Source organism: Gymnodraco acuticeps, unplaced genomic scaffold (genome assembly GCF_902827175.1).
Source record: "Gymnodraco acuticeps unplaced genomic scaffold, fGymAcu1.1, whole genome shotgun sequence".
Taxonomy (NCBI): domain Eukaryota; kingdom Metazoa; phylum Chordata; class Actinopteri; order Perciformes; family Bathydraconidae; genus Gymnodraco; species Gymnodraco acuticeps.
In genome coordinates, this window is record NW_022992100.1 from 316017 (window position 1) to 327748 (window position 11732).

At 44.0% G+C, this 11732-nt stretch overlaps 1 protein-coding gene across 1 annotated transcript in view; it reads right to left on the minus strand.

Moving 5' to 3' along the window:
* Nucleotides 1-541: 541 nt before the first annotated feature.
* The window catches only part of mrpl11 (mitochondrial ribosomal protein L11), a 44054-nt gene continuing 32863 nt past the window's right edge, over nt 542-11732 (minus strand). The window contains exons 3-6 of the mRNA XM_034202932.1: nt 6747-6842; nt 3062-3155; nt 2541-2700; nt 542-768 (exon numbers count right to left, since the gene is read on the minus strand). Coding sequence (XP_034058823.1) covers nt 666-768; nt 2541-2700; nt 3062-3155; nt 6747-6842 — 453 coding nt within the window. The 3' untranslated portion in view covers nt 542-665. The remainder of the gene's footprint in view (nt 769-2540; nt 2701-3061; nt 3156-6746; nt 6843-11732) is intronic.

Here is an 11732-nt window from a genome sequence, read left to right on the forward strand (position 1 = left end):
AAACAGGAAATCCTCACGTTTGAAAGGCTGGTATTTTGGTTCATTAATGGCGTAAATGGCTTAATTGAGTTTAAAAATGGTCTTGTTGTCTTATTGGTTATTTATTATTTCAGCATTGGTTCGATGTTTATTCATTTACATCAAACCAAACTCCTTTTGTGTTTAAAGCAAAAGTTCATTAAGTCATAATATAAAACTAATGTAGCCAGCACGAGACTCGCCCCGCCCTCACAGTCCACGTGAGTTCTGAAATATTTCATGTGAGGAACCCTTCAGATCACAGATTCATGAGAGGCGTGTGAACTCTAGAACATCTGCACAACCTGACAGGATGCCAAACCGCTTGGAGGAGAGTTAAGAGATCACAACATCAAAGAGGCTAAACATACAAATGCTTCTAAGACAGATTCATTATCTCGGCTGAAGGTCATAAACATATCCAAAATGTGAGCGGATGTGTCAAAATTAAATATTTCAGTCATTTAGGAACCAAACAAGAAATATCTAAATATCAGATGTGAATAAGGCCAGAGAAAAGGAATCACATAACAACGTACTGTTTATTCAGACACACAACGTGAACAGAGTTTTTGTATGAATGCAGTATAGAGTCAATACAAATGGGAATGGGGGAGGGCCATGTTAAAAATGGCGCAGGTCTTTATTTATTTTTTGCCCAGCGCAACTGCATCGGCGGCGGCTGCTGCGTCCGCCTTCAACTTCTCCTCCCTCTGTGCCAAGAAGAGTTTGTACTCATCAGCTGAAAGGCTGGAGAGGAGGGGGAGGAAGGGAGAGAGGGAGAGAAAAAAGAAGAACATTATATCCCCCAAACTTACTGCTACAGGAAAATCTTCTGTTCAAAAGTTTGAAGACAAATGGCTACGGCTGGTGTTCCCTAACCCCTACATCATTTTGTAGACAAGTGATTTCAAATGTAATACAACTGGACGAACACGGTTATCAAACACCACCAGTGGAGATGGAAATGTTAAATAAGGAACATTCCTATTTGTTTTAGCTGTAAATCATTCAGCTTTGTGCAACATTAACTTTCTCCCCCCTCCCCCCTCCCCCCCGGAAACAAAGAGCAACGATCTTGTTTCGGGACTCGCCACAGTGCAGCAGAACAGCCAGCCAGGGACAGATCCATTGTTAAACAGGCAGCCATTCCTCCTCTGACAGCACTCTCAATAAATCATCATGCACTGCCGCCTCAAGACATGTTGGGGTTTAAGTAAGGAGAGAAAGGGATTCTGGGAAAAGTAGAATATCATTAAGGGAAGAAGAACCAGAGGGGTTGTGGGGGTGCGATTGTGCGGGAAGACTGAACTGAAACAGACCCTGCTGTGCAGCTGATGAATGATACATATCTAAACGTTTGAAGCAGAACAGGTGGATGATAAGATGCAAAGGGGAGTTCACATCTCTGATATCTTTCTGAAGCTCATTGCATTCAGTCGGAAATCCACATTACATACTGATTTGACAGTATTATCTACAAACAGTCCGAGTCAATTGTTTTTGAAGTAAGTATATGTTAAAACATACTTTCGATTCTGTATACAGTACATGACATTATGCAACATTATACTGTAATTGCGGGGGTTGTTGTTGTTGTTGTTGTCAGGTCACATGTTGTTATACATGTTGTTTTGTATGAGTGGGGTTGCACTATATAACACAGTATAATGTTATTTAGCAACACAAACTAAACCCTGAGCCAAAGATAGATGCATACTGTCAGGGTCTTATTAAACAGAGTGGCAAATTAAGAAACAATGAGCCCCCGTGCTCGGATGCAAGAATAGGTCCCCGTTGTACCCCGCATTAATCACGTTTTAACCGTGAACACCTTCCCTGAGTTTTTAAGTCTTTATTACATTGTTTAATTCCCAGAGTGCTTATTTTCTTACGTTCAGGTTTCTTTACATAGATATATGTATGTACATATTGAATAGGACTTCGTATGGATAGATGCTCAAGGTTTAAGGCATATAGATTCTTCACATGTTCCCTTGTTAAGATGAAGGGTCCACTTTTCTTCCAGGAGCCTTTGTGTCATGCTTGAGTTCATCTAAGCACGCTATAAAGAGCATAATAAAAAGGAACAAGGACCTTCTAGAGATCAAATGTGATGGGGACGTCACAAATCCTGACCTTTTGACTTTATAACAATAAATGATTTTGCTGCAGGGCTATTGTTTTAATTGCATTTTATACTCTACTATCTACACAATGTTATTTTGGCCACTGTGGTCTCTGTACTGCGCTCTCCTCTGACCTCTAGTGGCTGTAAGGGGGCGTAGCAGCATCTACAGACGAGACAACACCTGCTGCTTCTGCTCATCTCTGCAGGAATGTGTGTGGCGTTTTATTTCTGCATGTGTCTTTGTTTATTTGAAGAACTTCATCTAAAACAATAGCCAAAATGTTCTTGGACTGAAGTCAAAGCCTCAGACAGCCCTACTCACCTAACCCCGAAACCCTTAAATCAGCTAAAATTATTAAAAAATGGCCCCCAACACAGAACGAGGACTCACTCGTTGACGATCTGGATGCCCAGCGAACGAGCCGAGCCGATGATGCGCTTGACGACCGTCTGTAATGAGGTGTTCCTCATTTTGAAGCAATCATCCTCGGCCTTCACCTGCGCAATCTCGTACACCGCCCTCACCGACACCATCCCCGCTGTCTCGTGGCCTTCACACACAAACACACACAGAAGAGAGGATTCAGCGTTTGAATAAAGAACACGGTACGTTTCAATAAACGTACCAAAACGTTTTGGCACAGATAAGGTGGGGGTGGGGCTGGAGACAAAAAAAGCACAAAACTTAGGGATCCATAACTCTCTTTTCCTCACACACCACCTTTGCTGCCTCCTTCCTCTGCAGCAGTTCCCCCGCATGTCATGAATATAACATCAATCACAGGAAAGCTGAAAACCAAGCCCAGGGAAGAGACGGGTGTCCGCTACCGGATGGGAGGGGGGAGGGGGGAGGGGGGAGGGGGGAGGGGGGGGGAGTGAGTGAGAGTGGATCAGTCAGGCAGAGAAACTCACCCGTCTGTCCGGCGCCTTTCTCAATCCCCGCAGCCTGCTTCAGGAAGTACGACACCGTGGGCCTGCCGATCCGAAGCTCATACGTTCGGTCAGGCTGTGGAGAAACAATAGGAATTACTTTGATATCTTCCTTGGTGTTTAATGGTAGCTTCGGGTCGGACCAAATGTACTGTATCTTTATTTATGACTCTTAGTATTTACTGACATGAATAAAAACCGAGTAGAAGCACAAACTGAAGCTGGGACCAATGAATTCTTCCACCAACATTCAGAGCACATCGCTTTGTTAAAGTGCACAAAGTTAAAAATCCTTTATTATTGATGCTACATGATTAAAGCTAAGACAAACGTGTTTGTATCGACCGCTGCCTGCTCTCCACAGAGGCTGCAGTCGTCAGTATTCAAGTCCCCGTGATTGAGGGGTACCTGCTTTTTCTTTCATCTCTCTCAGAATAAAGCTTCCTTCATTTCACACTCTGAGCCTGATTCCGCACCGTGTTCATTGCAATATTTATTGAACAGAAACAACCTCAGTTTTTTCTCAAGAATATGAAAAGTGTTGGTTACAGGGCTGTAATCGTTGCCTGCTTTTATTGATTAAGTTCAAAAACACCTCTCAAAGATTACATGGTGAATGTGTGAGCAAGCGATTGTCCACTTCCAGTTGATACGGACCAATATCAGCATTTACTTGTAATCATGTTTACAAATGTTTTGGTCACTACTCGGCTCCTCGGAGAATCCTTTGGCTCTTCCAAATATGATGCTATGTTCCCCCGCTAGTCGCCAACTTCCTGCTGTTTGGAGCTGGAAGGTTTTGTTTTGCAGCTGAACCGATGCTGATGAAAGCATTGAAAAAGAACCAAAACGGTGAGATTATTTGCCGTTAAAGCAAAAAGGAGATCTAAGGAGAACTGCAGAGATGGTTGATCATTCTGCAGCTTTAAAGATGATGAAATGAAGTTACCACTCATTCAGAATCACTAAGTGTAACCTAACCTGTTTGCATGAGGTCTTAATATTAGTTTATCTGCCCCCCTCCCCCGTGTGTTTAACTGTGCTTTAATTTGCTCTCCAGCCTCACTGACTCGCCCTTTCCATCCTCCCCTCAGAACCAAAATAAAAAACCTCTCTAGCATCAGCGAGTTGTTCTGATCGTTTCTTAATGTGGTCCCTTCTCTGGCCGAAGACCTTTAGTCTCTAGAATCTGACAAACCGATCCAATCGATAAATCATCTGAGGGAAGTTTGCTCTTGATCATCTGTTATCCGCCACATAGACAAATAAATAACAATACAAAACAGAGGGCAATAACTGCAGGCTGAACCGAGATGAGAGCACAGAGCAGGTGATTTGTCATAAGACTCGTCTTATCTCACAGTGACCTTTCGACAAAGGAAACTACTTTGTTATCCATCCATGGAAAAGCTGTTGGTTGTAAAGGTCTGATGAAGCAATGTTGTTTTCTCCTCCATTAAAAAGATCTAAAAACTCATATTTACCGCCTCTTCTGACTCTTGGCAAAATGGAAAAAAACGAAAAATGCAGAAATAGAGAGCGGGGGAGGGATGGAGCAGAAACAGTTATGGAGCAGTAAAGGTTTTATAGATCATTAAAAAAAGGGGAAGGAAGGGAAAGAAAACTGATTTAAACTAATAGGCGTCGTCTTATTTTCTGTCAGAGCTGATCTACAGTATTTACACTGTTACCTGTGCGGCGCGGTGATAGGACACAGATGATTTAAATGAAAGCTATAATGATGTTTGGTACTGATACTGTTGGGATGCATCACTGAACTGTTGATTTAGATATCTGTTTTGGTTTGGAGGAGGTTTGATATGGCAGGGTGGCTTTTTGTTGTTGTAGATGAATAGTTCTGCATTTTGTATCTTTTTGTATTTTGTAAGTTAACAATAAAAAGTAGAAATAGACTGCGCCATGCGGTTGTTTGCCAAGAAATAGTTGCATGTTAGCAAGCTGACATTAGCATTCAGTCACTGATAACAGAGCGGCAACAGAAACCCTAAGTGAACCCTACAGGGAGTAAAGCCATCGTTAGAGGTGAACAGGAAATGCAAAGAGATGTGCCATTGCCTTGCAGCAAACATTTGTTATAATTGATGGTTTTTGTTTGTACATGTTTTTTTGTTGCCGGATTCGAACGTCGCACTGGCTCTTGCCTTAAATGTCAAATCATGTTATTTAAATGTTTCGCCAAAACATCATTATATAAAATCGAAAGAACCTGTCAATAAAACAAATGAACTGTGTCGTTTATCCTCGATTAGACTGTTTTTTATTTTCCGTCTTCAATCCTTGTTAATGTTTTTGTGAAAGCCAGTCTGAACTAGGGCTGCTCAATTAATCGTATTTTAATCGCAATTACGATTATGGCTTGCAACGATTACGAAAACAACGTAATCTAAATAAAACGATTATTTTTTATTATTATTTATTGGTTTTTCAGTTGAATTAGACTTAAAGTTCAGGGTAATCAACTGTTCAAAACATAGCCTACTGTTCACATTTTTTTTCTCCAATAAATGTATGTTTTCAAAGTAAATGGATAATCGTTTTTAATCATCGTGATATCAATTATTGACCCAAATAATCGAGATTATGATTTTTGCCATAATCGAGCAGCCCTAGTCTGAACATGCATGTGCAGGTCCATGTTTACCTTGCTTCCCCTGGTCACCTTGATATAAGCATTGATCCTGTGCATGTTGCTCTCTAAATGTCTGCCAGAGAGCTCTCAAGCTCGAGAGGATTTGACAGTCAGACGGCGCTAAACTCTCACACACTTTACAGGTTCGCACCTCTGAGTCTGTGAGTGGGGATATTTGGATCGGGCCTTAGACTTTTAACATGTCTGCTGCTTGTGTTTTCATTAAGAAAAAAAGACACAATGTGAATAAGTGAGGTGCGGGTAGGCTAACCAGGCGAGCCGCTTCCCCTTGATGCTTATCTTAATGCTAAGTTCACTGCTCTCGGCTCAAGCCCCTCACCACACAGAGTTAGGAAGCAGTGGATTCTCCCAAAAGGTCCAACTGTTCCTTTAAAGTGGGATGACTGTAGGATGTGCTACAGACAAGCCTGAGGTGAACGTTGAGTTACTTTGGTCTCAGAGTCTGCAACATTCTGCATGCACAGATTAAACCTCACACAGTGGCAGCCCACCAGTGAAGCCCTCCAGCAGATGGCAGTGACGCTCAGCATCGCCACGTGTGATAACAGAGTTCTTGCTGCATATTGCAAGTCAAAAATGAATTCACGCCTTTTTAAAGGATTAGGCTTCCCCCCCTTCCATCACAACACCTCATTACAACCCACAGTTATTACGCCCAAAGGAAAAACTCCTGATTTGAAACAACACACAGAGTGGTGTGAGGGAGGGGGGGAGGGGCGTGACGAGTCAAACAATGTGTAGTTGTGTAAAATTAAAATCTACAAGCTCGTAACACCTCTTTTCGGAGTCATTCACGTTTCCTACATGCACTTAATGCCTCTTGACTCCAAGTCCCTCTGGGCTTTGTTTCATTAATGAATGCAAATAGAAAGGCTTACTTCGGAGGTAGTGTATGAATAATGGAAGTGCTCTGGTAATGCTATGCAGCTATTGGAATTAAACACAATCGTGGGAGGGAGGGGTGTAAAGGGTCAAGGGTGGGTTCGAGAGACTCACCTTCACGTTGATCCTGATGGGGAGCGGGATGCCCTCCTTCATCTCCTTGGTTCTCTCATTGAACTCCTTGCAGAACTGCCCAATGGGGATTCCTCTCTGCATTGGGAGAAATAAACAAAGAAAGAAATGATGGAGGATCGCTTTCAAATGTATGAGAAGCCTGAGCGTGCAAACCTTCAGCTGAACGTCACTCATGTCACACTGTGCTGCAGGAATACAGATGCCTGTGCTGCTGTCAGTCAACCCATCACCAGACTTCACAGAGGTCTGACTATTTGCACACACGAGCGGTTCAGCGACTGCCGTGTGACAGTATGTATTTATATATGTGTGTGCAGGGAGTGTGTGGGTGTTTATGTATTTGGGGGAGACATTTTCACTTATATTCACTCTGGGATGCATCTCTCTCTGTGTGTGTGTGCAGCCTCTCTGTTGTTTTTTGTATGTGTCTGTCACTCGAGCGATGACTGAATGCATGTTGGTGCCCAGAGCCAAAGCAATGCGAGTGATGAATGAGCCTCACATTTTCCTGCTCGGGCAAGGCCAACCGGAGCGAAAGCAAAATAGATGGGTGACATTAAGTCAACACTCGGCCAACACAGCTCCTTTGCACCAATCCTCTTTGGAGCTGAATTCAGAGGCAAAGACTAATAAAGAATCTAATTATTACTGCAGAAATTTATACTGACTTTCAGCCGCCATCCTCCCCAAAGGCAACACACTGATTGAAACGTTCATTGCAGAAATGAGAGGAAGGTATTTTATTCAGTTTAATGGACTTGCAAGCTTCTATTACTCCTTGACAAAGCAGAGCACATTTCTCACATTCTCATAATGGATCTGATGAAAAGTCAGCCATCCTGAGACACTCTGCGATGACAGCAGGCGGAAGACATTTATTTGAACTTAACGGAGCGGAAAGTTCTCTGAACATCATCTCCACTAAAGGCCTCAAAAAGCACCTGGTGAATGCTAATCCTACACGACTCCGTTTGGGTCTGAAACACCGCTCATCACTCACCGGTGTCTCGATGCATCTGCTAGCTCAGTAACAAGAAGCAGATTGAAATGTAAACACATCACACGAGTCGAGGCAGGCTATTGTTTCAGAGCTGACGGGTGCTATTTGAATTACAATATGCTACTAATGAAATGAAATGCAGCGGTGTCCCCAGGGACCTCACTAGGCGCTACCTCCAGCCCCCGTGCGTATTATTAGTAATCCCATGTCAACCCACTACCTTCTAACAGTGCCCTTCCCTCCCTGCGCCTCCCATAAAACAACACAGCAAGGGTAAACAAACTGGGAGGGAGAACTGAAGGAAAGTCTAATTAAATATAGATTAGAATAAAAGCTGCGATGTTGCATACGAGTCAAATCAGACCCTCAGGCCTTTCCTCACACATTCAGCTCTCACTCCTTCCCCTTTTGTCGGATAACGATCTCTCCCAACGACTCGGATGGCCCTTTCATGCCATACAATACCATGACAGAGTCTCCCTGACCAGCCGGAGATAATACCTGATGCTTCTGAAATGTGCTTAAGCGCGAAGACATTATGCAGGCAGAGGAGCGGCTGTTCTAAAGATAGACCGAGGCAAAGACTTCACACGGCCTCCCTGACCAGAAAGTCCTCCACTGCTATGAAAAGAAAATGCTAGAGCAAATATTTAAAAGAAAGCTTAAGAGTGGCAAATAAGAGGATGTAACACGACCCTCTGGGGGATAACACAGTTTGCCCTGAGCTACGCATACAATGCAGTATCCACCAGAGACAGGTGATCACTTTTTAATTAAGCTGTTCCACATGAGTCCGAGCATCTCATCGTCTGAAGGTAGCAGGCTGAGGAAGTCTCATTTTGGCCCCGGGCTATTTGATAGTAAAACTGCGGTAATGACTTTGATTGAAGCATGCTGGCTTTAGCAATCACAGCTTAAGTGTGGCAAGGGGGTAGATTCCCATGAAAGCAAGGTCCAACTTCGCATGACATTTATCAGAGAGAGAGAACAGCAGCCGTTATGCCCCGGCCAAATCTCTAACCCCACTCACTGCATCCGAGCAACTAATCATCCTGGAGTCCGAGCGGCTGGATAAATCCCCCGTCTACCACCATGACTGATTCAACCCCAGGCGCTCTCCAGTACAAAATGGCTGCAGCCCATCACACGAGGCCTTCCACGCCGGTTGTGGGCGAGGACATTCAGCCGCACATCTTCAAAGACTTCTGATATCCTTGGAAACGGGATTAAACGCTAATCTACCAAGATTTTTCCCGCCGTCACATCCAGCTACGACAGTGTTCCCCAATTGCTAAATGATCCATTCAAGATCATCGCGGCAGAGTCTTATTACTCGTAATTATGAGAGCAATTAGGAGTTTGCAATTAAAAATCTTGGAAGGGTCCGTTTGAATTGACCCTTCCCTATATCCTCTGCAGTCTTCTTTGACACTCCTTCTGTGTTAATGTGATTGGCCTTTCAGCTTCACTAACTCTTTTTAACAAGATGTAGCACTGGCGTGGCAGGATGGCGTGTGTGTGGGGGGGAGGAGAGACAGGGCTGAGAAAAAGAGAGACAGCTGTGGTATATTAAAGATGTCAGAATGTGGCCAGCAGTCGTCGTGGTCAATATTTGAACGACGAGAAGAGGTTCGTTTAACTGAGGTGAACAGCGGGAGAAGAGAGGAGCCAAGTGAGAGGCTGCAGGAGGTCCTCATGAATATGGGTGAGTGAGTTTTGTATGTTTATGTATGAACACTTCGGCCTCATTTCGGTCTGACAGGACTATCCGTTGAAGAGTGGATACGTGTGCATATTAAGCTGCCAGGGACTGCTGATGGGGAGGAAGTGTTTGCTGTGTGTGGTCACAGGTGGCACTGCCTCTGAGAAAACACAAGAGGGAAAATGGAGAGGAAGAGAAAGTGAAGGAGGAGATGAGAAAGAGAGGGGGAGCAGGTCAAGAGGTGTATTGTGCTTATGGAAGCGTGGCAAACATGGAGATAAAAAGGACCCAGACTCGAGATAAGGCCTTGGGGCAGGACGGAGGATTAATTGCCCCAGGCACACAAGGCCACCTGATAAATTGCCGCGGGCCATCGACACAGCGGAGGGTCTGCGATACGGTGACGGAGGTGTTGCAGTGGAGAGAGGCTGGTGGGAGGTTAATTAAACTCTTCAGTGTGAAACACTCCCATTCATTACCTTCATTACCTTGTTCATTTAATCTGGTTCGCTGTTGGCATTTTATCACATTGTGCATCAAACAGCTGATTAGATTTCATGTTGAAAACCGTCAGCGGCAGAGGAGCAAACAGAGAGGCTGAGCCGCTCAGATTAGGTCTAACGGACACGAATGCACACAGCAAAACTAAATAAATTGAGTTCATGCTGGCCATGCATTTTACCTGATTTTCTGCCCTGGAATCAATGGATTGGTCTTAAAAGTGGAAAATGGAAACGATGTTCACCCACAGTCTCCAGTGAACTGTGCTGAGGACAATGTACAACCCTGTGAATAAGAGCCGAGGATCCGTGCTCACACAAGCATGAGTGGAGACCTGACCGGGCGTTCACATTCAGGGACTCTTCTTTATAAGCACCAATACAAGCCAAACACTTCTTAGCAGTGCTTACTGATCTCTGCTTAATAAAAGGCAGCCTTCACTTTTTCCACCTGGCACAGGGAGAGGAGTTTTCCGCTTGAGGGCATGGTGAACGCAAGCAAGCGGGCGAAGGGTGGAACAAAATGGATTGCATCACGACAAAACATCACATTTTCAACTCCATTAGGTCCCTCTCACAGTCCTGACAGTGTTGTGCTTTTTGCCACTTCAGATGATTAATCACGTGTGGAGGCTGCAGCAGAAACACCGGAGCCTGAACTGCAGGCAGCTGAGGCTCCACGCTGGAGATGTCTGAACAAAATCACAAGACACGCTGATAGTGGAGGGGAGGCAGACAAAGGAAGAGAGGCAGGGGTTGGAATTAAGTCAGGCTGCAACTACAACAGCGAGCGACGGTTTGACAAAGCCTGTGTGTGTTTATGGAGTAAGCCGAGGGATAATAGTACATTTTGCACAATAAAAGGTTTAATTCAAAGGGGAGCTCCACTGATCCTCCACATCAAAGTCTGTTTCCAGGTCTCAGGGAGGACTACAGCATGTGAACAAAGTTGTGTAAAGCCTTTTGTGGCTCCAGAGGGAGCTCCACGAAATCCGATAAATTACCTCTAGTAGGGCTGTCACAATATCCTCATGATTGTTGCGGCAAAAGATTATTCAGAATACTAATATTTTGGAAATAACTATAGAAAAGCAGCAAATATAATTTCAGAAATATTCCTGTTTTTAGTGAGCGTTTTGTCTCCAGGCAAACGCATTGCACTCAAAATACAAGTGTATGCAGTTTGAGAGAGTCTCTTACGATCTGTTTACATTTCACACATTTATTATTACAAAATACAGTAATTTACTTTATTCCACCGTACAGTATTACATTTCAGTGTTTCCCACAGAATTTGATTCCATTTGTGGGGGCACCGCAACCCCCCCGGCAAGAAAAGCCAAAGGCCCCTTAACCTATTCGGGTGGCCCGCGCACCCTCAAATAAGAAAATACATGCGAGTTCATGGCTACTGTAGACAACGTTCTTGTTGCCCTGTGTTGCGTCCGGAGTTGAGGATCTGTGGGGTTTATTCTCCCAAAAATATAATTTACAATTTAGGCATTTAGCAGACGCCTTATTCCAAAGCGACTTACAAGGACCAATTACAGCGACATTCTCCCTGGAGTAACTGAGGGCTAAGTGCCTTACTCAAGGGCACACTAGTAGTGGTGTTCCAGGCAGGATTTGAACTCGCAACCTTCCGATCATCAGCCCACCTCACTATCCATTAGACCACCAAAAAAAAAATGAGATCCATCTGTGGCGGACGAATACATCAAAATAATTCAATGTATGGGAAACACTGTATTTTAAATTAAGTT